We start from the raw sequence: 27,750 nt of genomic DNA on the forward strand, positions 1-27,750 counted from the left end.
ACATATATGCCAGACAATATGTTACATGTGTCTTAATCCATTTTCTGTTGCTTATAACAGAATACTTGAAACTGAGTACGCTATGTTGCTGGGGCTGGTCTGAAACTCCTGGGCTCCCAAAGTGCTGGTATTACAGGTGTGAGCCACTGCACCTGGTCTCACCATGTTGCCCAGGCTGATCTCAAACTCCTGAGCTCAAGCGATTCACCTGCCTTTGACTCCCAAAGTGCTAGGATTACAGATGTGAGCCACTACACCTGGCCTCAGCATCGTTTCATAAAACCACTAGTCCCGTGATAACTCATTAATCCATCAACTCCTTAAATCACCAATCCATGAATGAATTAATACATTCATGAGGGAAGAGCCCTCATGGTCCAATCACCTCTTAAAAGCCCCACCTCTCATTACTGAATTCAGACCATGTTTAAATACAAACATTCAGACCACAATGTTACCTTATTCGCATTTTTTTCTTTAATCCCCATCTCAATCCCATGAGATGCAGGCATCATGATATCCAATAAGAATCAGAGAGATGGCTAGGCACAGTGGCTCACACCTATAATCCCAATACTTTGGGAGGCTGAGGCAGATGATTGCTTGAAGCCAGCAGGTCAAGACCAACCTGGGCAGCAAAGTGAGACCCCATCTCTACAAAAAATAAAAAACTTAGTTGGACATGGTAACACATACCTACAGTCCTAGCTACTCAGGAGGCTGAGTAGCCACTGCCCCACCCACAGATCACTGAGGTTACAGTGAGCTATGCTCATGCCACTGCACTCCAACCTGGGCAACAGAGTGAGAAAATTAGAGAGATGAAGTAATTTGCCCGTGTTTGTTAACAAGTGGTAGGACCAATATTTGAATTTGTGTTAATTCTTCTTTAAACTTTGAAAATTTTTATTTTATTTTGGAAATGGGTCTCACTATGTCACCAATCCTGGAGTACAGTTGTTATCAGAAAGGGATTCCGATCCAGACCCCAAGGGAGGGTTCTTGGATCTCTGCAAGAAAGAATCTGGGGAGAATCCATAAAGCAAAATGAAAGCCAGTTTATTAAAAAGGAAAGGAATAGGCCGGGTGCAGTGGCTCACACCTGTAATCCCAGCACTTTGGGAGGCTGAGGTGGGTGGATCACAAGGTCAGGAGTTTGAGACCAGCCTGGCCAACATGATGAAACCCTGTCTCTACTAAAAATACAACAATTAGCTGGGTGTAGTGGCATGTGCCTGTAGTCCTAGTTACTCAGGAGGCTGAGGCAGGAGAATCGCTTGAACCTGGGAGTAGAGGTTGCAGTGAGCTGAGATCACTCCACTGCACTCCAGCTTGGGCGACAGAACGAGACTCTGTCTCAAAAAAAAAAAAGTAAAGGAATAAAAGAATGGCTACTCCATATGCAGAGCAGCCGTACGGGTTGTTTAGCTACTTATACTTATTGTTACTTCTTGATTATATGCTAAACAAGTGGTGGATTTTTCATGAGTTGTCCAGGAAAGGCGTGGACAATTCCCAGAACTGAGGGTTCCTCCCCTTTTTAGACCATATAGGGTAACTTCCTGCTGTTGCCATGGCATTTGTAAACTGTCATGGCACCAGTGGGAGTGTCTTTTAGCAAACTACTGCATTATAATTAGCATATAATCAGCAGTGAGGAGGACCAGAGATCCCTTTCAGTGCCATCTTGGTTTTGGTGGGATTAGGCCAGTTTCTTTATTGCATGCTGTTTTATCAACAAGGTCTTTGTGACCTGTATCTTGTGCCAACCTCCTATCTCATCCTGTGACTAAGAATGCCTTAACTTCCTGGGAATGCAGCTCAGTAGGTCTCAGCCTTATTTTACCCAGTCCCTATTCAAGATGGAATCGCTGTGGTTCAAACGCCTCTGACACAGTTGCTATTCACAAACTCGAGCACACACAGCCTCAAACTCCTGGGTCTCCCCGCTTAGTTTCCCAAGTAGCTGGGACTGCAAACATACACCACTGCACCCAGCAATTTTTTTTTAGTTTTTAATCATGTTATTTCAAAAAGTAGTTGGGAGGATTAAATTTAAATTGTAAAGTACAGCACTTTGCAAAGTGTCAGCTCTTAGTATGTACTCAATAAATGGTAGTTTGTGTCTTCTCCTGTCCTTCACATCACTTGGCTTATCATCTGCAAGAAGGGACAGGAAGGCTCTTTGGCTAATGGGCTTCTTTGACTGGAATGCCCAGTCCTCCATTGCCAACCCTCATTCCATCTGTTGTAAAAACCACTGAATTCCTGGCCATTTAACTGGGCAACAAATGTGAAGGGCAAAAGAAGATACCCAACGCCATCTTCCCCCGTTCCAGCTGGAGAACTAACATTCTATGAGGCATGGGGAAAGGTTGTCCTGGCTTTACTGTGAGAACTGGAGCATCTAAATATTCTCTGGGAGTCAGTTTTCACTTTAGAACCAGGGAGCTGGGCTGGAGGGCCCCGAGGGGAACATGGATTGAGGGGACTATGGATGGGTGGCAAAAGGATTGCTCAGCAAGAGATTTAACTCCTTGGATCCTGCCCCATCTTCAAAATGAAGGACAATAAAATGAATAATCGCACGTGGTCCACAAGGCCCCTGAACTGAAGTAAATCACAGAAGGTGCTTAGCAGAGTCCCCTGGACATAAAGCATTCAATTGATGTTACCTCTCTTCCTGCTATTGTCATCATTCCGACCCTAACATTCAAGATGTCTCTAATTAAGCAAGAGAACTTTGTGAATGACTTTAATTCACCAATGTACTCCGGGGTCTATCTAAAGCATGGCTCTAGAGCCCTGAATCTAGCGCTTTCCATGGCCTGAACACCAGCTTTCCTGGCTCAAAGGGAAGTCCGAGAACGGCCAAACAGCCATGACAGCCCCCCGCCAAGAGCTCACTGAGGTCTGAGCCCGACTTCCCCAGCCCGCCCCTCTCAGCCACCATTGGTCGCCTCGTCGCTGGCGTGACTAAGACCCGGCCCTCTTCTCGCTGGGACCACTCTGAGGCGATCTCCGGAAGCGGAGGGGCCCCGGAGGAGAGGCCGCGACGCATCCTGGGCTTTGTAGTCCACATTCACAACTACAGCCAGAGAGCGGGGCCTCACGACCCGGAGAACTACAATCCCCAGCAGCGGGGCGGAAGCGGAGCGAGGGGGGCTCGTGTCACGTGGGCGTTCGGCCTGGGCGGGCTATTTCTCAGTACGGCGGCGGCGGCGGCGGCGGTGGCGGCTCCCGGGACCGGGGCCTTTTGTTTGGAGCGGCTGCGGGGAGGCCCCGGAGCGGCGAGGCCGGCGGCCTTCCCCAGCTCGCTGGGTCCCGGCCGCCCCTCGCGGGGGTGGGGGGCCGCCCCTTGGGCCGGGCATCGCCTCAGGCGCCGCCGCCCCGCCCTAGGCCCGCCCCGCCCGGCCTGAGGGGAGGAACCGGCCGGGCCTCGCCGCGCGGCCCAGCCACCGCCGCAGTCGCCGCCTGTGCTCTCAGTGCTTCCTACCCGAGGCCGTCCCTTGCCCCTCGGGCCGACGCCATGAAGATCAAAGATGCCAAGAAACCCTGTAAGATGGGGGCCGGGGCCCGCCGGGTTGGGAGGGCGCCCTTGGGCCCCGTCTGAGCGCCCCTTCACCGGGCGGCCTGCTTCCGAGCCTGTCGGTCCTCGCAGGCGCCGAGTCCGGGATGGGGGCGGAGGGGCCGTTTGAGCCCGAGTTGGAGGCTTCCGTCCTGCCCATCCCCCTATCCGTGCATGGTGAATGCCTGCCGCCCCTAAGCCCTTTCCTCCCACTTCCTCTTCGAGATCTGGGAGGTGCCAGAGGGAATTTCTGATTAAGATTTTGTCAAACTAAGCTGGAGCTGCCAGTCGCCTCTCCCGGCTCTCCCGGAATTCACGTTGGAAAGAGGCGGTCGCAGCTGTCAGGTTGCGCCGGGGGCGCTCAGCACCTGTTTTTACGGATTTCCAGGCTTCCTGCTTGTGTTCTTGAAATGCCGGTGGGTTCCTGGGAGTTGTCGCTGTTGTTACGGTTCGAGCTTTCAAACGTGTGTGCATGCAACCTGCCGGTGTGTGATTGCCTTGGCTTATTTTTGTTTGGAATATCAACTAGTTCATGTTTGTTTTAGAAAACGCAGATAAACAAAAAAGAAGATAAAATCAACCGTATTCCCGGCACCCGGAGCGAACCACTATTAATATTATGGTGAATACTAGCAGAGATTTTTCTATGACTGTATATGCATGTACTTAAAAAAAAATTCTTACTATGCTTTTAGAAAGCAGGTCTACTTTCATTTGCTTCCTTTTATGTTTGTTCTTTTAAAAACCTTTTATTCTAGGAATTGACTTAATCACTCAGCGACTGTGATTGTCATACTTTAAAGTATAGCCTCCCAGAAGGACTAGGCATGTGGGGATTCATGCTCATATCTTAAAGTCATGTTGATACTTTGGCAGTTGTTAAAATGTTTCACGTGATCTCTTAACTGTTAAGAAATCCTCAACTACAAAACAGGGCGCTGACACCTTCCCTGCCCGCCCATCGGGGTTCCTGTAAAACTCACCTGAGAGGCAACAAGCCAGAACCCTCTGAAAAGTACAAATTCCTATTTAAATGTAAGGTGATTTGGTCTTAACTTTACAGGTGAGGAAATTGAACTTACTGAGCCCCAGAGTAACTTTTCCAAGGATATAACCAACCATGTGCTATGAAGTTCGTGACTCGAAGTGGACTGACTCATAATACAGTGTTCTTTCTCCTGCACCCATGGGGCATTGTCTAAGTACTTTATCTGGTAGTCTCATCTATTAACATTTTTTTTTTTTTTTTGAGACGGAGTTTCACTCTTGTTACCCAGGCTGGAGTGCAATGGCGCCATCTCGGCTCACGGCAACCTCCGCCTCCTGGGTTCAGGCAATTCTCCCGCCTCAGCTTCCTGAGTAGCTGGGATTACAGGCACCTGCCACCATGCCCAACTAATTTTTTGTATTTTTAGTAGAGACGGGGTTTCACCACGTTGACCAGGGTGGTCTTGATCTGTTGACCTCGTGATCCGCCCGCCTCGGCCTCCCAAAGTGCTGGGATTACAGGCGTGAGCCACCGCACCCAGCCTGTTAACATTTTTTTAAAAGAATTATTTATGATAACTCAATAAATCTTGTTATAGTTGTTCGAGTCTTTAGTTGATGTGAAGGCTTAAATGAAAGGTAATTTAGAGAGACTTTGAATTTACATTTGCTGAATTAAACTAATGCATCTTAAACAGGTGCGGTAGTTAAAACACTTGGACATCTTCCCTCACACATAGGTTTTCTCTGCTTATCTTAGAATTTCCATTTGGTGAACAGTATATGACCAACTCAAATTTTGACTCTTCTGGTGGTGATTATTTTCTTTTGTCATGATAGTGATTTGATTACTTAGATTTGAACATACTAATTATCAGGTACCAGTACCACCTCCTTCAAAGGCGTATTAGAAAAGATTTTAAAGATTTTTTTTTTTTTTTTTTTTTTTTTTGAGATGGAGTTTCGCTCGTTACCCAGGCTGGAGTGCAGTGGCACGATCTCGGCTCACCGCAACCTCCGCCTCCTGGGTTCAGGCAATTCTCCTGCCTCAGCCTCCTGAGTAGCTGGGATTACAGGCACGCACCACCATGCCCAGCTAATTTTTTGTATTTTTAGTAGAGACAGGGTTTCACCATGTTGACCAGCATGGTCTCGATCTCTTGACCTTGTGATCCACCCGCCTCAGCCTCCCAAGATTATAAAGATTATTATGAGAAGTTTATAAAATAGGGCCAGGCACGGTGGCTCACACCTGAAATCTCAGCACTTTGGGAGACCGAGGCAGGAGGCTTGCTGGAGGCCAGGAGTTTGAAACCAACTTGGGCACTGTATCAAGACCTCATCTCTACCAAAAATAAAAAATAAAAGATTAGCTGGGCATAGTGGCACACCACTGCAGTCCAGCTAAAGTCTTAAAAATACACATTAGGTTGAGAAATAAAAGAATATCCCCTTCCCCGCCCCCCCCCCCCCCGCAATAAGTTCATTATTAGAACAATGTGGTACATTGCGAGACCGTTAATTGTAAAATGGAATCAGGCTGAAAATCTGGTCAGTTACTATGATATAGAAGCCTAACATAACATTTCCCAGTTTTTTATACGTAAAAATAATTTTATTGTTTGTAGTAAAGAACATCACGTTTTGTGTGTGGGAAAGAAAGTATTTCAACCATGAACTGTCCTGGATAATGAAAAATAAACAGGCTGGGTACAGTGGCTCACACCTGTAATCCCAGCACTTTGAGAGTCGTAGGTGGGTGGATCACGAGGTCAGGAGTTTGATACCAGCCTGACCAACACAGTGAAACCCCGTCTCTACTAAAAATAACAAAAATTAGCCTGGGCGCGGTGTCCCAACTACCTAGAAGGCTGAGGCAGGAGAATTGCTGGAACCCAGGAGGCAGAGGCTGCAGTGAACTGAGATGGCGCCACTGCAGTCTAGCCTGGGCAACAAAGCCAGACTCCGTCTCAAAAAAAAAAAACCAATAATAATATTAACATTCTTTTAACTTTTAAATCACTCAGGCTAATGAAAGATATATTTGTTTTGTTTTTGAATACCTGTATGGGATTTTTTTTGGGCATAATTATAATGTTTATTGATCACTTAGTATGTGTATAGCATTTTCTTTATATGCATTGTATCATTTAACTGCATACTAGAAGAAGTTGTGTATCATATTGGCTACACAAGTGACCTTGGATTCACATGTATCCTTACATTATTCACCTAAGTGTTAGAAAATATTGCTTCTAGATACGTTACCAGTATCTTACAGGTTATAAACCAAATGCATATGTTAACCAGAAAATTTAAAAAGTAATTGGTTTCATTCTCTAAATTGTATAACTTGGAAGATTAGCATTTGAAATTATGTGTTAATTCAACCCCAGGGGAAGGAAGGAAAAAGTCAATCCTGTGTTACTCTCTTCCCTGCCTGACATGATTTCTCAGGGTGCAGGTTTTTAAGCTTATGTTTTGGTTACCTGTGTAGCATGTAACTGGATTAACAAGGTGATAGTAAAAGGTGATACATATATTTCAGGCTGGGCGTGGTGGCTTATGCCTGTAATTCCAGCACTTTGGGAGGCTGAGGCAGGTGGATCACTTGAGGTCAGGAGTTCGAAACCCGCCTGTCCAACATGGCGAAACCCCGTCTTTATTAAGAAAAAAAAAAAAAAAAGATACATATATTTCAGTGTGATATGGTATAGGTTTTGAGTTTGTGCTTTATTGATCTAATGAGTAAGGTACTTGAAGTTTTCGTTAAGACCAGAGAAAATGGTATAGCATATATGTGTAGTTTGCTTCTGTGTAATTTGATTGGCCTGTTTGTAAATTCAGTTATTGCAGAAGAATTATCACTTCCATTAGATAGGTGGGGTAGTAGTTTCTAATATAGCTCCCCTTAGAAATAAATAATTTACTAAAGAAAAAACAGGTGAAGCTGTCGTAAGGAATCATAGTACTGAAGGTGTGAAGATGATTATTTTCTTAGTCTGTTTCAGAACAAAAACCATTTTTGTTTGGAATGATTATTGAGAATAATGAAATGTCATATCCAGGAAGTAGAAGCATATCTAGAATATAACACTGTACATGCTCACTTTAGAATTTTGTTCTTTAAAATACCCGTGTTTCAAGCATTTTTCACATTGGTTTCCCTTTGTGCCTAAATAACAATTGGTCCTAATTTGGTTTAGTATCTCCCCCCACCATCTGTGGTTTTTTTTCTTTCTTTTGAAATGAGGTCTCACTCTTACCCAGGCTGGAGTGCAGTGGCATCATCTCAGCTCACTGCACCCTTGCCTTCCCAGGCTCAAGCAGTCCTTCCCACTCAGCCTCCCCAGTAGCTGGAACTACAGGCACTCGCTACCATGCCCAGCTAATTTTTGTGTGTTTTTGGTAGAAATGGGGTTTTGCTGTGTTGCCCTTGCCAGGCTGGTCTTGTCCTGAGCTCAAGCGATCCTCCTTTCTTGTTGAGTGCTGGGATTACAGGCATGAGCCATGTTCCTGGCCAGGATCCCTTGGGAACAGTAGTGATAGCTCTTTTTTTTTTTTTTTTTTTTTTTTTTTGGAGACAGTTTCGCTCCTGTTAACCAGGCTGGAGTGCAATGGCGCAATCTCGGCTCACCGCAACCTCCGCCTCCTGGGTTCAGGCAATTCTCCTGCCTCAGCCTCCTGAGTAGCTGGGATTACAGGCACGTGCCACCATGCCCAGCTAATTTTTTGTATTTTTAGGAGAGATGGGGTTTCACCATGTTGACCAGGATGGTCTCAATCTCTTGACCTCATGATCCGCCCTCCTCGGCCTCCCAAAGTGCTGGGATTACAGCCTTGAGCCACCGCACCTGGCCCTAAATAGCTCTTTTTTTAGTGATTGTTCTCTTCTTCCTTAGCAGCACTTAGTAAGGTACCAAGTTTATTGCACCTTGTTAGAAATTAACAGTCTGCTCTTGTGGCTAGATAGCTTCTGATATTTAGTATTTTAAAAGGTGATTGGACAAGATTTCTTCTTTTCGCATATATATTGTGTCTGGTAAGAAAAATAGCACTTCATCCTTGTAGTAGTTTGAAATATTTTTGTTACATATGGGGAACTAATGTCAACCTTTATAAGACCACTTGAGACATAGAATAAGAGCTATTGTTTTGTTAAAGGCAGAATGAACAGATCTTGAGAGATTCTAAGAATTCTCACGGTCTGGGACTATATATTGGCCATCATCAAAGTGCTTACATTTGTGTAATGTGTGCTTTGTTTTGCTTTTTAAATATATATTTTGATTCTTTTTTTCACCTTGGCAAGGAATGTTTTATTCTGAAAAAAATAATAATAATAAGGAATGTTTGGGTTCTATGCTATAAGTAGGCTGCTTATGCACTGGTGACCTACTTTTCAAGGGTCTTGGCCAGAAGCAGCAAAGCTATAAATATGTAGATACTCGCTTGATTTCTTAGGAAACTGGTATTTTTCTTTTTTTTTTCTTTTTTGAAATGGAGTCTCACTATTGTTGCCCCAGGCTGGAGTGTAGTGATGAGATCTCGCCTCCCAGATTCAAGCAATTCTCCTGCCTCAGCTTCCTGAGTAGCTGGGATTACAGACACATGCCACCATGCCCGGCTGATTTTTGTATTTTTGGTAGAGACGGGGTTTCACCATGTTGGCCAGGCTGACATCAGGTGATCCACCCAACTCGGCCTCCCATAGTGCTAGGATTATAGGTGTGAGCCACCATGCTCTGCCAGGAAACTGGTATTTTTCTTACCTCATAGAACTATTAGGTGGACCTGTGGTTGTACTTAATATCTGTATATTTACTCATATTTTCATTGCAAATAAGCAGAGTTTGAGCTTCATGCCCTCCTCTTATTTTGGTGACAATATGTCAATCATAAGTAATTTTGTGTATACTATGGAAAATAAATGTTAGTAATTAGACCACTTTTTTTTTTATTTTTTATTTTTTACCTTTCACCCCACCCCCTAGATCACTTATTAAATGATAGGAGTGTATCATAATTGAGAATTTGTGTCTCTTCTGTTTGTCCTGCCTTTGTGCCTTTTTTTTGGGTGGGGGGGCCTTGCTAGGTTCTGTATCTCATGCTTTTTAATAGTGAATTTTTTCTGGCATAAAGAAATTAATTCCTGAACTCTATTGAATTGAAAGGATCTCAGTTTAAAAGGTGGCCATTACCAGCCACCAACTTTTCTTTCTTTTTTTCTTAATTGGAGTTACATCAGGGCTGTGTTCTCTTTTAGTCCTACTTCATTGATTTTAAGGAGAAAATTGTAATAATTGATATGTGCTATAAATAATAGAAGGAGCGTGCAATTTTCTGGTTTGCACATTATGGTTACTAAGAAGTCATCTGCAGGATAGCTTCTCTAGTTAACCTTTCTCGCTTTCTTTTTTTTTTTTTTAAGACGGGGTTTCACCGTGTTGATCAGGCTGGTCTTGAACTCCCAACCTCAGGTGACCCGCCTGCCTTAGCCTCCAAAGTGCTTGGATTACAGGCGTGAGCCACCATGCCCAGCCAATCTTTCTTTAAAAACAGCACTCAAGGAACACATTTCTAGTTGGCTAGATGTGAAATGAGTCTTGCCTTTTTTGCATTGTTGATTTTTTTAAAAAACTTACCTCTTTGGGCAATAAGAAAATAGTATTGTTTTTCCAATTTAATTTATAGTATTTTATAAAACATTGTGTTTCTCTAGTCGAATACACTAATAATTGGATTACAAGTTTGAAATTTAATAATAATTTTGTTTCTTTTTTTTTTTTTTTTTTTGAGACGGAGTTTCGCTCTTGTTACCCAGGCTGGAGTGCAATGGCGCGATCTCGGCTCACCGCAACCTCTGCCTCCTGGGTTCAGGCAATTCTCCTGCCTCAGCCTCCTGAGTAGCTGGGATTACAGGCACGCACCACCATGCCCAGCTAATTTTTTGTATTTTTAGTAGAGACGGAGTTTCACCATGTTGACCAGGATGGTCTCGATCTCTTGACCTCGTGATCCGCCCGCCTCAGCCTCCCAAAGTGCTGGGATTACAGGCTTGAGCCACCGCGCCCGGCTATAATTTTGTTTCTTGAGTTCATGGTTGTTTATGTCTTATGTACACATTTTATAATATTCTGAAGTATCTAATATAGTTTTTTTTTTTTTTTTTTTTTTTGAGCCGGAGTTTCGCTCTTGTTACCCAGGCTGGAGTGCAATGGTGCGATCTCGGCTTACCGCAACCTCCGCCTCCTAGGTTCAGGCAATTCTCCTGCCTCTGCCTCCTGAGTAGCTGGGATTACAGGCACGCGCCACCATGCCCAGCTAATTTTTTGTATTTTTAGTAGAGACGGGGTTTCACCACGTTGACCAGGTTGGTCTCGATCTCTTGACCTTGTGATCCACCCACCTCGGCCTCCCAAAGTGCTGGGATTACAGGCTTGAGCCACCGCGCCCGGCCTAATATAGTTTTAAAACACACGAGAGATTCAATATATGTAATACGGCTTTGTTTAGGAATTTTACTTGAGAGAGAGAGAGAGAGAGAGAGAGAGAGAGAGTGTGTGTGTGTGTGTGTGTGTGTGTAAAAAATACAGATTCATTATCCCTTATCTGAAATGCCTGAGGCCAGAAGTATTTAGTGTTTCAGATTTCTGTTTCATTTAGGTTTTATAATATTTGCCTTATATGTGTTTGCTTACAGGTTGAGGATCTCTAATCTGAAATTTTAAATGCTCTGTTGAGCATTTCTTTGGAAGCCTCATGTCAATGCTCACAAGGTTTCAGATTTTTTATTTCAGAATTTTGGATTAAGGATACTCAGCTTTTAGTGTATTTCGCCACCTTTTATATGTTTGTCTTTAACACTTCACTAAATGCGTTACTGTGTGGCCAGAGTATGTGTCTTGTAATTGATTGTTGATATACCTTTGGAATCAGAATCTTTGGTACTCATTTATAGATTTAGAAAAGTAGATAATCTGTTTCTCCAATGTTTAGTCTATAAACTTGAACTCTTTTCCTGGACATTAGAGTTCCTTTGAAACTTAATTAATCCTTTTATGTAAGGATGAAAAGTTATTTGTGTAAGTGTTAATTGGTATTTTTGCTTTCAAGAATGACAGTATCCAGGTATTTATAAACCTGGGAGCAGAGACTTTTGGCTGAAAATAAAAATGGCATGAACTTTAAACTTGGTAATATATTAGCTTTGTAGTTTGCTCCCTGAGTGACATTTTTATATTTGTGTGTCTATTTTAACACCTATGTTTGATACAAGGCACAGACAGAAAACCTGCAAATATTTTTTTAAAAATATATTTTGAATTTTGGAAAATAAAGGTTTCTAGCTTAGTCTAACCTTGTAGAAATTTTCCTATCTCAGAATGTACTTGATGTAGCAATAGTGATTTCCACCACCACCACCCCCCGGAGATTTTCTAGAGTCAACCGTCAGTCAAGTAGGAGAATTCAGTTTGGTTATATAATATCAGCAGGATGCCTTTGTTTTATCTAATGCCCACTGAAAAGTGTCCTAATAACTTGTTTCAACAGATTAGGACATTTCTATTTTTTTAGACAGAGCCTTGCTCTGTCTCCCAAGCTAGAGTGCAGTGGCACAATCTCAGCTCACTGCAACCTCTGCCTCCTGGTTTCAAGTGATTCTCCTGCCTCAGACTACCAAGTAGCTGGAATTACAGGGGTGTACCACCAACTCAGCTAATTTCTGTATTTTTAGTAGAGATGGGTTTCACCATGTTGGCCAGGGTGGTCTCGGAACTCCTGATCTCAAGTTGTCTACCCGCCTCAGCCTCTCCAAGTGTTATGATTACAGGCATGAGCCCCTGTGGTTCCTGTGCAGCCAGATTGGGACATTCTGAAGGAATCTCTGGTTTATGGAATAAAGAGATCTGTTCTTGTTTTGTTTGTATTTGTCCAAGCAAACACCTGGTATGAACTTATCCTCTTTTAGTATTGCTGCTACCATTCTTTTCAAGCACATGTTACTTAAAGATGGCCTTTGTTAGCTGGGCGTGGTGGCTCATGCCTGTAATCCCAGCACTTTGGGAGGCCAAGGAGGATGGATCAGGAGGTCAGGAGATCAAGACCATCCTGGACAACGTGGTGAAATCCCGTCTCTACTAAATACATGAAAATTAGCTGGGTGTGGCAGTGTGCGCCTGTAGTCCCAGCTGCTCCGGAGGCTGAAGTAGGAGAATTATTTGAACCTGGGAGGCGGAGGCTGCGGTGAGCCAAAACCTTGCTGCAGCACTCCAGCCTGGGCCAGCGACAGAGTGAGACTCTGTCTCAAAAAAAAAAAAAGATGGCCTTTGTTGCTAGTCACTTGACAAAACTCAGAAAATTTAGTCAGTTTCTTCTGCTTATGTTGCGTATTTATTTATACCTGTCTGTAGGTGATATGAAAGTATGGCATTTGGCGCTAAGCTGCCCCTTGGCTTCCGCAATTATGGTTCAAAGTCACTTTGCTTTTTTAAAAAACTCTTTTTTTCCTATACTGGGAAGAACCTTCCCAGAATACAAAATACTATTTCTTTCTTAAGATTATCTGGCCGGGCGCGGTGGCTCAAGCCTGTAATCCCAGCACTTTGGGAGGCCAAGGCGGGTGGATCACGAGGTCGAGAGATCGAGACCATCCTGGTCAACATGGTGAAACCCCGTCTCTACTAAAAGTGCAAAAAATTAGCTGGGCATGGTGGCAGGTGCCTGTAATCCCAGCTACTCAGGAGGCTGAGGCAGGAGAATTGCCTGAGCCCAGGAGGCGGAGGTTGCGGTGAGCCGAGATCGCGCCATTGCACTCCAGCCTGGGTAACAAGGGCGAAACTCCATCTCAAAAAAAAAAAAAAAAAAGATTATCTGTAATGTAGCTCCAGATTTGTAATTTGAGTTTCAAATATAAAGACAAATGAGCTGTTTCTCCAAAAGAAGATAATGAGCATTACTCCTTCCTCATATTCAAAATTATGTGCTACTTTTAGTAAATGTGTGAATTCTTAAGTGGAGAAATGTATAGAATCCTTTCTCATTGAATTACATGTTCCTGGTTTTCTAATGGCACACACATACCAATTAAGTTAAATGAGTAAGAAAGAATTTTAGAATTAATTTTTATTTACAACTTTTACATAAAATCTGTTAAATATGTTTTGTTGCCAGACATTTTAATCCATGTATCTTGTGTATTAAACTCTTTTTGAGTCTCTCATAGTAGTTAAGATCCCAGAGAATAGAAATATATATTTTTAGGATGGAATCTTGTTACTGACACCTAACAGTTTGACTTTAGGCAAGTTTGTAATTGCTTTGCCTCCTTGTCTAAGTGATACACTTAATGGAGCAATCTTATAGTAGGGGTATTGATTAAACGAGCCTCTATGTGGTTACCATATTTCTGGCAGATAGTGCGCACTCAGTAAATGTTAGCTGTAATTCTGTAGAGAACTGAATGAATCAGTTGTGCTTTAATCTACTTAGAAAAATTTGAATTTTGTAATTCATGCTAGATTGAGCATTCCTTGAGGGCAGGTATTTTATCTTATTTGCATTCCCATTTCCTGGTGTAGAGAAGATAATGATTACTTACTGAAGGGAATTGCTTTTTGGGTTTGTTTGTTTTTTATGACAGGATCTCACTCTGTTACCTAATCTGCAGTGTTCAGACATGGCTCATTACAGCCTCAACCTCCTGGACTAAAGTGATCCTCCTGCTTCAGCCTCCCATAACTAGGACTGCAGGTGCATGCTGCCACGCCTGGCTAATTTTTAAATTTTTTGTAGACAGGATCTTGTTATGTTGCCAAGGCTGGTTTCAAACTCCTGTCCTCAAGCAGTACTCCCACCTCAGCCTCCCAGAGTGCTGGGATTTCAGATGTGAGCACTATGCCCGACAGGAATTGGTTTTTAAGGAGGCATTTTTCTCCTGGGTTACTTTAAGTGATTACAGGCCAATTTTATTGTATTAAAATGTTTATAGAAACAAAGATTTTCAGGCTCTTGGTGATGACCTATTTATTGAAGAAAAAAAATCTGAATTTTTTTCTCATTCGTAGAGCACATGGTAAGTATTTAGTAAATGAAAAGGAGTGCCTACAAGGCCAGGAATTAAAAAGTCCTGGGTCAACTCTAAGCACCTTACACGTTTTTTAGAAAATATATTAATAAGACTTTGAAGGGAAAAAGGTGAGTTCCACATAGAACATGTGTCTTACCCAATACATATTATTGCCTGAATGCGTGATGCAGAGTAAATGAAGTTTGTGGCTAATTAACTATTTTCTAGTTTGTGTTTCTAAGATGTATGTGTGTGTGTGTGTGTGTGTGTGTGTGTGTGTATATATATATATATATATTTTTTTTTTTTTTCTTTCTTTCTGCCATAGCTTTCCCCTGGTTTGGTATGGACATTGGGGGAACTCTAGTAAAGCTCTCGTACTTTGAACCTATTGATATCACAGCAGAGGAAGAACAAGAAGAAGTTGAGAGTTTAAAAAGTATTCGGAAATATCTGACTTCTAATGTAGCATATGGATCCACTGGCATTCGAGATGTACATCTTGAACTGAAAGATTTAACACTTTTTGGCCGAAGAGGGAACTTGCACTTTATCAGGTTTCCAACCCAGGACCTGCCTACTTTTATCCAAATGGGAAGAGATAAAAACTTCTCAACATTGCAAACGGTGCTATGTGCTACAGGAGGTGGTGCTTACAAGTTTGAAAAAGATTTTCGCACAGTAGGTATCTTTTACTCAAAACTGAAAATTAATGCCTGTTAGTTTTTAAATATGAGGGTAGGTTTCCATCTAGCATGTTCTTTAACTCTCCCTGCACATGCAGGGGAAATATGTATTCATGATTTCCTTTCACTTGGGGCTTTTAAACACATTTATGGGATGACTAAACATTACCCAGATTTGGGCATGTTGCTGCAAATAATATTTGGTAAAACTTGTTTAGGGCTGTACTACAAAGCTACAGTAAAAAGGGGACTTGGGACATTAATGAATTTAGCATTGTACAAAGCCAGATATAAATGAAGCTTATATTATTCTCACTATTGTCCTACATTTACATGGTTTTAGGAATATTATTCAAATGTTAATTTTCCAGGGCCATCTCCTTCCCAAACCCTAAGTTTGGAAACCAGTGTCTTCTGGTTAGTATAATAGACACCTGAATGAAAATCTGTTACCCTTTCTGTTTTTACACTGTCAGTCCTTCCATGGTCCTGTGTCAAATGGGGTGATTTGAATGGACAAGGCAGGAGAACTATGAGTATTGTTTTGAGTTATGTACTGTTAGTTTGCCATCTTCTAGTCTTTTCCATTACAATGAGAGTTCAAAGAGTGGTTTGCCAAGCAGCTAGTCTTTTCCATTAGAATAAAGAGTGGCCTTGTTTAGGGCCACTGAAATTTGTTTTTCCTGAAAATGTAAATATGAATCGTTTCTCTAAATCAAAAGAAAATACTGTTAATGGAATGTAAAGGCTGATGTGAGAGGATCACTTGAGGCTAGGAGTTTGAGACCAGTCTGGGCAACATAGTGGGACCTGGTATCTACAAAAAAAAATTTTTTTAATTAGCTTGGCATAGTGGCCTGTGCTTGTAGTCCCAGCCACTTGGGAGGCTGAGATGGGAGGATTGCTTGAGCCCAGGAGATTGAGGTTGCAGTGAGCTGTGATTCAGCCATTGTGCTCCAGCCTGGGTGACAGTGAGGCCCTGTCCCAAAAGGAATGTAAGTAATTTAAATGGCTTATGTAAGTGAGACCCTTGTAATTCGGGGTAAAGATCTATAATACTGTTTGAAAAGAGGTGCCATGGGAACACAGTGGAGTAATACCTAACAACTCCTAAAGAGTTGAAGAGATTCCCAGAGGAAGTGATGTCTAAGCTGCAGTGTTTTATAATAATACACTTTTTACTAACCTGAAATAATGAATTTAATAATTTCAAACTAATACTCAAAACTATATTATAAAGACAGGAGATTAAGGTATCATTGATCATTCAGAAATTAATCTATCAGTGGATAGATTAACGAACAGTATGATCATTCCAGAGGACATCATCAAGCAGTTATGTGCTTGTACCTATGCATAGATTCATCATGAATACAAAAGCTCCAAATGCCAGATTGATATGGTATGTTCTAATCAGATACCATAAATGGCGTTGCTGTTGGTGACATGACCCTCCAACATGCTAAACACTTGGTAAAATTCCAAACAGTAAGAAGTACAATATTCCCATGCTTTATATGGTTGTTCAGTTCCTAGCAAATTTAGTATGTGTTTAAGACCGTGTGGGTTGGGCACAGTGGCTCACACCTGTAATCCCAGCACTTTGGGAGGCCAAGGTGGGTGGATCATTTGAAGTCAGGAGCTGGAGACCAGCCTGGTCAATATGGTGAAACCTCATCTCTACTAAAAATACAAAAATTAGCCAGGCGTGGTGGTGGTAATCCCAGCTACTCAGGAGGCTGAGGCAGGAGAATCACTTGAAAACCCTAGAGGTGGAGGTTGCAGTGAGCTGAGATCATGCTGTTGTACTCCAGCCTGGGTGACAGAGCTATATTTCATCTGAAAAATAAATTAATTAAAACAAACCATGGGATGAATACTTTTGTTTTTATATACACAGACATATAGGTAAAATAACTTTGTCCTTCTCTAGGCTCAGATAATTATAAATAATTTTTCTGCTGCCACTATAAAAATGACTGACAGAACACTAAAAAATAATGCATAGATGGAATAATTCTTTGGTTTGCAGAAATGTTCACCTAAAGATGTCTGGCATCCCAAGTCCCTGCCCACTAAATGTCAGTTTGGTCCTTTTTTTCTCCCCATAATTTAGAAAGCTAGTAGGAAGATGGTATCCCCCTCATTGAGGACCAGTGGACTAGATTAAATCCCTAAGAGATTTCAACAGGAAATAAAATGAAAATGTGGGGGTCATAGATTATTTTTAAATTTTGTGACGTAGTATAGGAAAATTACAGAGTTAATTTGTTTTTGAATGTCTTTTTTTTTAACAGATTGGAAACCTCCACCTGCACAAACTGGATGAACTTGACTGCCTTGTAAAGGGCTTGCTGTATATAGACTCTGTCAGTTTCAATGGACAAGCGGAGTGCTATTATTTTGCTAATGCCTCAGAGCCTGAACGATGCCAAAAGATGCCTTTTAACCTGGATGATCCCTATCCACTGCTTGTAGTGAACATTGGCTCAGGAGTCAGTATTTTAGCAGTCCATTCCAAAGACAACTATAAACGAGTGACTGGGACAAGGTAGTGACATTTTGGTCATATTGCTGCATTTACATTGTTTTATACACAAGTTATAAAATGAGTATAATAATGCTATTTTCACTAGGAAAAGAACATGTATTTGCATAACAGCATTGTTTTTTTCTTTTTTTTTTTAATTTAGTAAAAGAGGGTACCATATTGCCCAGGCTAGTCTTGAAGTCCTGAGCTCAAGCAATCTGCCTGTCTCAACCTACCAAAGTGCTGGGGTTACAGGCATCAGCCACCGTGCCTGGCCAACAATGTATTTTTGTAAGACGTGTATGTCAGGACTCAAACTGAAATTATTGAATGTTCATTAGTCAGCATCAGTTGGCATCAAAATTTGCATAATGGTAAAAGTGAATTTTCATCTATAATGGATCTGGTAACATTTTTTTCTAAAATTTAACTGAAGAGCATTTACTTGGAAGCAACTGTTCTTTTGATTTTAAAACTTTACTATCTGTTTATATTTTGTTCTTTTTTCCAAAGCATTTTTCTTTACCTACCTTTTACTTTTTTTTTTTTTTTTTTGAGACGGAGTTTTGCTCTTGTTACCCAGGCTGGAGTGCAATGGCGCGATCTTGGCTCACCGCAACCTCCGCCTCCTGGGTTCAGGCAATTCTCCTGCCTCAGCCTCCTGAGTAGCTGGGATTACAGGCATGCACCACCATGCCCAGCTAATTTTTTGTATTTTTAGTAGAGACGGGGTTTCACCAAGTTGACCAGGATGGTCTCGATCTCTTGACTTCATGATCTGCCCGCCTCGGCCTCCCAAAGTGCTGGGATTACAGGCTTGAGCCACCACGCCCGGCCTTACTTTTTAATAGATATTAATATATTGACACCTAGCTTGCCACGTGCTGAATAGGTTTGCATTTAAACTGCAGTATTAGAGAACATTGTAATTTATTCTTACAGGATGAATTAATGTGATTTCTTTGTGTGATAACATTAGTGTTCCCAAATAGCCCACAAACTTTTCTGCAATACCTGAAATACAAATGAGAAATAAGATGTAAAACTCATGATTCTTTTATGTATTTTATCAACTTTACAGAGAGGTGAAGACTCCTGTTTAAGGAAGCAAGATTTTGGGATACTTTAGATTGATTTGTGAAAAAACTGATTTTAATTTTAAAGTAGTAATTATGTTTAAATTATATTTAAAATTAGTACTTTATTTTTATGATGGTTAAAAGTTTACCTCTGTTGTAATTCTCAATGCCAAAGAATTATACACTACTATTACCTTCTTCAGTTAACTCTAAAAGTTTAGTCTGTTAACTAAATCCATCAGTGATTCAGGGATAGAACTTGCTAGAAATTTAGGTGACACTAGAGAGCAAAGGTGTAAAGTTTAAGAATTAGATATGATTTCATTCTGTGAGCATATCCAAAAGAATACTAGAACCAAATAAATTTCTGTAGTTGACATGTTGGCCAGCTGGACATAAATTTACTCATTGTATTTATGTCTAGGGCATGTTAAATATTAATGTATCACAATGAATTGATTTCATCCATGTGCCTTTCACAAAATCATTTCTTGGAAACCATTTAAAATTACAAGGCCTGGCATGGTAGTTCATGCCTATAATTCTTGCACTTTGGGAGGCCAAAGTGGAGGATTGCTTGTGGTCAGGAGTTCAATACCAGCCTGGGAAACATAGTAAGACCCCCATCTCTACAAAAATATATACATATATATTAGCCCAGTGTGGTGGCATGCACTTGTAGTCTAGCTACTGAGGCTGAGATAGGAAGATTGCTTGAGCACAGGAGTTTAAGGATGCAGTAAGCCAGGCGTCCCCAAACTTTTTACACAGGGGACCAGTTCACTGTCCCTCAGACCGTTGGAGGGCCGCCATATACTGTGCTCCTCTCATTGACTCCTGAAGTGCGGCGGGGGGCCGGATAAATGGCCTCAGGGGGCCGTAGTTTGGGGACGCCTGCAGTAAGCTGTGATCATGGTCACTGCACTCCAGCCTGAGGGACAGAATGAGACGCTGTCTCAAAAGAAAAAGTAAAGATTTTCTCTTTGTAATTAATATGGTACTAATTTTTTATTTATTTCTTTTTAATGCACACACAAAAATTTGTTTTTGGTGACTACAGCGTATAAGGTATTGGGTGAAGACTTTGGGAGATATTTAAGTCTTTCCTGTCCTCATGTTTCCACCAAGTGATTTTTTTTCTTTGGTTTATTCTTTGATCTAACAAGTTTGGTTTTACTAAACAATTTTTGTTGCCTTCATTATGTTGTTTCAGCACTTAGCATTAGTCATAGATTTTTAACTATGTGTTTATTGAATACATGAATGATCCACCCTTTTAGTTTAGCAAAATAATACAGTGTATAAATGCAACTTAGCAAGTTTCTTTATTTTCTTTAGCCTTGGAGGGGGTACCTTTCTGGGTTTATGCAGTTTATTGACTGGCTGTGAAAGTTTTGAAGAGGCTCTTGAAATGGCATCCAAAGGTGACAGCACACAAGCTGACAAGCTGGTCCGTGATATTTATGGAGGAGATTATGAAAGATTTGGTTTGCCAGGTTGGGCTGTAGCATCTAGGTAAGTTTAACATTTATGTAATAAGTTATGGAACTTAAGTAATTCAAGTTGCTTATTTAGTTTTTGGAAAGCAATATTACAGAAAGTTGTAAGGATGCTTTCTCTTACCCATTTTTGGTTCCACGTTTTGAACATTGATGTCATTTAAAAATTAAGTTTACATTAAGAAATCTACCCTGAGTGTACCTTGTAAGAAACTTTTTTTTTTCTAATTTTTTAGTGTCCTTCCAGTGTTTCTCTATGCAAATACAAATACATATTCTTTCTTTTCTCCCCATATACAAAAGGTAATCTACCATTATATGGCATACTATATATAGTCTTAAAGTATCCATATACCCTAGAAATCTTTACATGTTGTTGTTGTTCTTATTTTATACATGTGTAGGCCTATGTGTAGGATAAGTTCCCAAAAGTTGGACTGCAAATGCATTTTTGAGATACTGTTAATTATGCAAAGGAGCAGTACTGTTTCACTCTCACCAGCAATAAATGAAAGTGCCTGTTTCACCAGTAGAGTGCTAACTTTTGCATTTTTGCTAATCAGATGGACAAGTGGTATCTTAATGTAATTTTAATTTGTGTTTCTCCTACTAACACTGAGGTTAAGAACCTTGTATATTTTATTTTCTGTGAGTTATTCTGTGTTCTACTTTTCTGTTGGATTGTTATACTGTTGAATTTATCAGTCTTTTCTTTTATGGCTTCTGGATATTGATTCATAGTAAGTAAGTCTTCTACATTCCAAATATGTAAAGGAATAAACCCTTGTTCTGATACATTAATGGTGGTATATTTATATTTAAATATTTGATTTACTTATAGTTTATCTTAGGATATTATGTGAGGTACAGACCATGCTTTCATTTTTCAGGTTTTTTTTTTTTTCTTTTAGAAGGCTCTAATGTCTAATGGTCCATCTTTATTTCACTGATTTGTGATGGTTTTTTTTACATATGCTGGCTTTTCATTATTCTGGTGATGTATCACCATTATACTTTAGCTTTATAGAGGCATAAAAGTGTGTTTTAATCCCTTTGCTTGATTTTCTGTATGAACTTTACAAGCATTTTCTCTATTACAAAAAGTTATTTTTGGAATCTCAGTAAATTTACATATTAACTTAGGGACAAATGATGATCTTTATAGTAAGTATTGCTGTCGAAGAACTTAGGTTGTCTTTCTGTTTAAGGCTACTTTTGTGCCTTTCACACATTTAAAGAGGCCTCTCCAAATAATGTCCATACATTTTTTTCCCCCCTAGATAGCTTCAGGACATGCATGGTTTTTAAAATCGATTCCTAAATATTTTACATTTACCATTCTGTTATATATCAGTCTTATCTCCCATTACACTTCCTAACCATTGTTGCTTGTGCACCCCAAGTTCTTCGTCAGGGAATCCAGTGCCCTTTGATAGTGGACTTTGTCGCATTCTTCAGTAATATCTCCTGCCTCTCCCTCACATAGATGTTTCACTTTGATCAACATCCTGTGATTTCATAGATGTTTTCATTTCTCATTACTGTGTGCCTTTAACCTTTAGTTGCCTCTGCCTAAGATTCTCCTTCTGTTTTTTTCTGGCTTTTTATGGTCCTTTTACTCTGAAAAGCCCTGTCTCATACCTTCTTAACTTTTTCTTCTTACCACAGTAATAAAAGATCTTTTTTTCGTTGTATTTCCATGGTTAGCCTTTGTTTGGGGTTAGCTTTTGTTTGTTTTTTTCCTGTTACTGTTAGTGCTTCTCTTGCTGTCTTTTGTATCTAGGCCTGCATCGTCCATTACGGTAGCCTCTAGCCACATCAGGCACTTGGTATATGAGTGCCATATGTTGAAATGACGACATTTGAATATATTGGCTTAAATGTACAATTAAAATTAATTTCACTTGTTTATTTTTACCTTTCTAATGTGGCTAATAGAACATATATGAAATTACATATTACTCATATTTTATTTCTGTTGGACAGTGCTGCATTAGAGTAATTCACTGTTTGAGGGACTATTTGTGTCTCCAGCAAAAAGTTTGGTATGTCATAAATGTTTCTTGTGACTGAATGAAAACGAATTTGAAGTTAAAGCTGACATACTTTTGGAAACATCTTGTAATTTTGACTGCGTTAATTTGTTTTGAATCAGGTTTACAAATGAATATATTTTAGTAATCTTTGCTTTCTTATAATAACTATGCTTTTTTGAGATGTAATTTTAATCTTAATCGTTTGAAAGGTATTTATACTCTTGCATAGATTTTTTTATTAGTTTGTTTTAGCTTATCCTTATGTATTTCTACTTTTTGGTCCTAATTTTATAAAAATATCCAGGTTGTAAATATATCTGTTAATACGTAAAATGTTGCGTTTTATCAGCAGATTTGACTTTTGTTTTTCATTTTTCTGCAGTTTTGGGAATATGATTTATAAGGAGAAGCGAGAATCTGTTAGTAAGGAAGATCTGGCAAGAGCTACTTTAGTTACTATCACCAATAACATTGGTTCTGTGGCACGAATGTGTGCTGTTAATGAGGTAAAAAACATAAAACTTGAATTATTAAAAATGTGAATGCTCCATCTAGCAGGGCTTCTTCACTTTCCCTAAGGAGGCCTCTGGGATTGAGATGTAGCCAGTTAAACACCAAGACTCATTAGGTATATATGTTACATATGTTAGGTATATGTTGCTGTATTACCTTTAAAGAAAGTAGAAGATAATTCAAATTGAAATAGGGGATATTTATCCAGAAATTTTTTTCAGAAAAACAACCTAAATCCCTTGAAGTTATAAAAGAAAATTCTAAGCATAAAACATTCTGAAGTAACTACTTTGTGAAAGCAGTTTTTTTAGTCTTAATGTTGCATTTGGAAGGCAGCTGTGCTCACCACTGTACCACCAGTGCTTAATGTTGCATATGTTGCATTTGATTAGTGGAATACTTGGAAGTTTTCTTACTGCCCTCGGCTTCTTTACAGTGCTGCCTTGTTGCATATGGATCAAGCAGCATTGTACAGGGCTATGAAGGCACTGAGACCTGTTCTTCATGATATTTAAGTGGTGTTTATTGTTTGTTCCAGGAAAAGTGTAAAAAGCATATACTGTTAGATTGACCATATAGTTGGGATTTTTTTGTTTGGAAGAGAATGAAAAAAAATATATGTGTGTGTGTGTATATATATATATACACACACACACACACACACACACACACATACACACACACGCACGCACATGCGTGCATATATGTATATTTAATTCTAGCTTCCTTATATAATAATAGATATATTCGCCCATTTAATTTTTATAAATATCAAATATTTTAAAAGATTGGGAAGTAGGCTTTTGTTCATTCGCTCATTTATTCATTGAGTAAATATTTACTAATTACCAGATGCCAGACATTGTTCCGGGCATTTAGAATATATTAATGAAGAAAACAAAGATCTGGCTTTGTGGAGCTTACATTCATTATGGTGATATATTAAGTAGATTGTTTAGTGTGTATTAGGTGATAAATGCTTATTTTTAAAAAATAAACCACCAAACAGGATAAAGAGGGTTGGGAATAGGGCAGAGAGTGGTAGAGGACAAATTGCCAAGTAATTGAGGGTTAAAGGAAAGCTTTATTGAAAATGTGATTCTCAGGCAGAGCTTTGAAGGCGGTGAGGGGGAAACTGCATGTAGACATTTAGAGGAGAAAGCTTCCAGCAGAGAGAACAACTATGCAAATCCTCTGAAATATTCTATATTTAAATCCAGAACTTGATCTCATTTTTTTTTTTTTTTAATAACTTAAGAAACTTAAGTGTTAGTTGATTGATGGAGCTACTAGTAGGCCATTTAACCTCGATTTGGGTAATACTTCACTTTGGGCGCTGACAACAATTTGGGACCTTTGTTCTTACCCTTGTATGTCTAAATTTCCACTGACCAATTGAGCTAACAATAACTAAGGCCGTGGTTTACAGTATCCCAACTTATGTACAAAGATTTCTACTCAAAAGTCAATATTGTGAGAGTCAAAACACCAGTTCCCCTATCTAAGATTTCCTAATCATAAAGGTATCTAAGAAACCAAATTAGTACGGAATCTTAGCAAAGAGAATGACACGTTGAATCAGGCAGGGGATGGATGAAGAGTGCTAGAATCCTAGGGGTTTGAAGGCATGTGCCAGTACCCCAGTCAGTATTACTCTCGAACTCTGTAGAATCCACAGTTGCATGTCGTTGTCCAACATGCACTGCAGTATAGGGGCCAAATTTGCTACTTGTCCTAAATGCATTTTACAGTACTTACCATGGTTTTATTATTAGTTTTTAATCACATCAATAATGTATCTCCAAATGACTTTGTAAAGGGGCTATTTACTGGCCATTTTCAAAAACAAGCCTCACCTGAAAACATCTGCTAGGATGTTTCTAGAATCTTTTTTTTAAAAGTAGATTTTATTTATTTATTTATTTATTTGTTTAAAGACGGGGTTTCACCATGTTGGCCAGGCTGGTCATGAACTTCTGACCTCAGGTGATCCACCTGCTTCGGCTTCCCAAAGTGCTGAGATTATAGGAGTGAGCCACTGCGCCCGGCCAGACTTTATTTTTAGATCAGTTTTAGGTTCACATTAAGTGGAAAGTTATGTGAATTCGATATACGCCCTTCATACACACACAGTCCTCCTCCATTCTCAGCATCCCACAGTAGAGTGTTCATGTGTTATTATAGTCCACCATCCTGTGTTCACACAACATCACCACCCGAAGTCCATAGTTTAAGATTCGCTCTTGGTGTTATACACTCTGTGGATTTTGACAAATGTATGATGATGTATCCAGAACTAATTTTCAAATACTCAGGATTATAGAGCTATATGCCAGGAATGTAGTAGGTATTGTACTAATAAAGGGTAGTTGTTTACATTTGTAAGTAAATATTTTGAAACCTTTTGTATTGTAAAATCTATTATTTTCATAAGTTTTTTCTTTGTTCTTTTCTTTTAGAAAATAAACAGAGTTGTCTTTGTTGGAAACTTTTTACGTGTCAATACCCTCTCAATGAAACTTTTGGCATATGCACTGGATTATTGGTCAAAAGGTCAACTGAAAGCATTGTTTCTAGAACATGAGGTATGGTAGGAAAATGTTTTGTGAATTTTAATAGCATGTTTTTTAAGAGATAGGGTCTTGCTCTGTCACTCAGGCTTGAGTTTAGTGGCATGATGATGGCTCACTGCAACCTCTTCTAGGCTCAGCAATCCTCCCACCTCAGCCTCCTAAGTAGCTGGGCCCTCAGGCATGCACCATTATACCTACCTAATTTATTTTTATTAATGTTTTTTTGTAGAAACAGGATCTCCCTTTGTTGTCCAGGCTGGTCTGGAACTCCTAGCCTCAAGCAATCCTTTATAAAAGGTGTGAGCCACCATGCCCAGCCTTAAGAAGACTATTGGTTCCTTTACTTCAGTTTCAGTTTTAGGGAAGAGAATTACAGTAACCTGGTAGGCACCCCTAAATTTTTGTCTGTACATTTACTACATGCATTTAAATTCTGATCTGACCAATTATCAGTCTACATAATGTTTTGGATTAACTTTACTTGAATCATTTTGTGATCAAAGTCAAATGGCTATATCATTACAAAATAGTAACACAAAGTATTCTGCTCTTAAAAGCTTCCATGTCTCATTGTCACTGCTTACACGATATAAATCAGATGGTATGCTCCTGTGCAATTCCACATGGCATGCAGTGAGAGTGTCAGGCACAGCCACAGGAAGTTTGTTTATTAAGTAAAGGGGAGAAGGTACAGAATTGCTATTACAGTTCTGAAAGCTTTAGTGTCTAAAGGCCACACTTTTAGAATACATATATCAGTGTGAGCCTATAGTCCGAGCTACTTAAGAGGATGAGATGTGAGGACCACTTGAGCTCAGGATTTCAGGGCCAGCCTGGGCAACATAGTGAGACCCAGTCTCTAAAAATAGTAATAATAAATAAAAATACATGTTGCAGAGAAGTGTAGAAATCAAGAATACAGATTGAGAAATTTTTTAATAATAGCTAACAATGCAGAAATTGGTAGATTTCCAAATTTTATTAAACAAATAGATTGTGCATAATTGTGTGTTCTCAAGTGATTAATATTGTATGCTAATTTTAAAGCTGCACTGTATAACAGTTATTTTTTAATTATACAGGGATACTTTGGAGCAGTTGGTGCGCTTCTTGGGCTGCCAAATTTCAGCTAAAGAATCAGGTCTCTCTCTCTGCTAATAAATGTCATCCAAGAGGAACTAAAACCAGAGGCATTATTACTGCATTGTCACTGGGAACCAAAGGGTAAAAGAGTAGCATAAGCTGCTGAATGTTGCCATATTAAAGGAGAGAACTTAGTAATATGAAGTATTTCTCACTGAAATGCTTTCTCTTTTGTATATAGCCAATGTTAAATCCTTAAATGCAATACAGCCTCTGATTATTGAGCTTCCTCTCAAAAAGATTTTTTTATTTTATGTAGCCAACATTGCAGTACTGTATGCTCAAACACAAATCTTAAAGTCTTGGAAATGTTTAGCTTATGAAAATAATTGACTCTGAATATTTGTTACAAGTCTGTTTTATGTGTTTTGATTACTAGTGAGCAGAAAATAACATACCCTGTATCCAAAATTATTGAAATGGCAATCAAAGATGATCATTTTTATGTGATTTTAGAAATGTTAAGGCAATACTTCTAATTATTGTAGTTTTTTTTAACGTATCACCCCACAGCATGTTTATGTGTTCTTTCCCCATAAGTATCTTTTCTCAAATCCCATAATTAACTGAAATACTATTATTAAATTTTCACATGAATTCTAAAATGAATCCTAGGAAATGCACATTTCGTGACATTGCACTTTCTGTATTTTACAGGAATTAATCAATACATGTTGAAATGTTTAACATTTTAAGATTGGAGGCTTAATTACTTAATTGAGAGTCTGTCTAATGAGGTCCTGGAACTATTCTAATGGAATCTGATTTCAGTACAGTGTGCTTTTTTTTTTTTTTTTTTCCGGTCATATGGTACATTCAGAATTTTTATTTTAAAATAACCACAGTAACAATAATGGAAAATTAATATGGAAATACTAGTGACTGAAAAATGGGAAAACCTCTACCATGCCTTATTATCACCCTTCACTGTTTGAGGAGCCAGAAATACAGGTACAGTTAGAGGAAGGTTGCCTTTTCCAAAAAAAAAAAAAAAAATTCTCCATAGCCATGTGAATTTTTATCCAAAGTCTCAACAACCAGAGGGAATGGTGAGAACTGATAATTAA

At 39.6% G+C, this 27,750-nt stretch overlaps 1 protein-coding gene across 2 annotated transcripts; it reads left to right on the plus strand.

Annotated features, from left to right (window-relative positions):
- The first annotated feature begins 3,216 nt into the window (after positions 1–3,216).
- PANK3 (pantothenate kinase 3) lies at positions 3,217–27,712 on the plus strand. Of its 2 annotated transcripts, XM_074390335.1 has the most exons (8): positions 3,220–3,557; positions 3,844–3,984; positions 14,953–15,305; positions 17,608–17,861; positions 20,258–20,434; positions 22,837–22,960; positions 25,427–25,552; positions 26,623–27,712. In XM_074390335.1, the coding sequence occupies exons 3-8, from the start codon at positions 14,970–14,972 to the stop codon at positions 26,671–26,673; spliced, it is 1,068 nt and encodes a 355-aa protein (XP_074246436.1). In that variant the 5' UTR covers positions 3,220–3,557; positions 3,844–3,984; positions 14,953–14,969; the 3' UTR covers positions 26,674–27,712. The 2 variants fall into 2 exon arrangements, with proteins under 2 accessions (XP_010344966.1, XP_074246436.1); XM_010346664.3 differs by lacking the exon at positions 3,844–3,984 and having other exon boundaries at positions 3,217–3,557.
- Positions 27,713–27,750: the final 38 nt, after the last annotated feature.

Source organism: Saimiri boliviensis, chromosome 20, assembly GCF_048565385.1.
Source record: "Saimiri boliviensis isolate mSaiBol1 chromosome 20, mSaiBol1.pri, whole genome shotgun sequence".
Taxonomy (NCBI): domain Eukaryota; kingdom Metazoa; phylum Chordata; class Mammalia; order Primates; family Cebidae; genus Saimiri; species Saimiri boliviensis.

Excerpts from the sequence above, each read along its gene's own strand:
- PANK3 (XM_010346664.3), top strand. The coding sequence starts at position 3,530 with ATGAAGATCAAAGATGCCAAGAAACCCT. Across the intron at positions 3,558-14,952 it reads CAAAGATGCCAAGAAACCCT|CTTTCCCCTGGTTTGGTATG; the intron begins GTAAGATGGGGG and ends TTTCTGCCATAG. Across the intron at positions 22,961-25,426 it reads GAATGTGTGCTGTTAATGAG|AAAATAAACAGAGTTGTCTT; the intron begins GTAAAAAACATA and ends CTTTTCTTTTAG.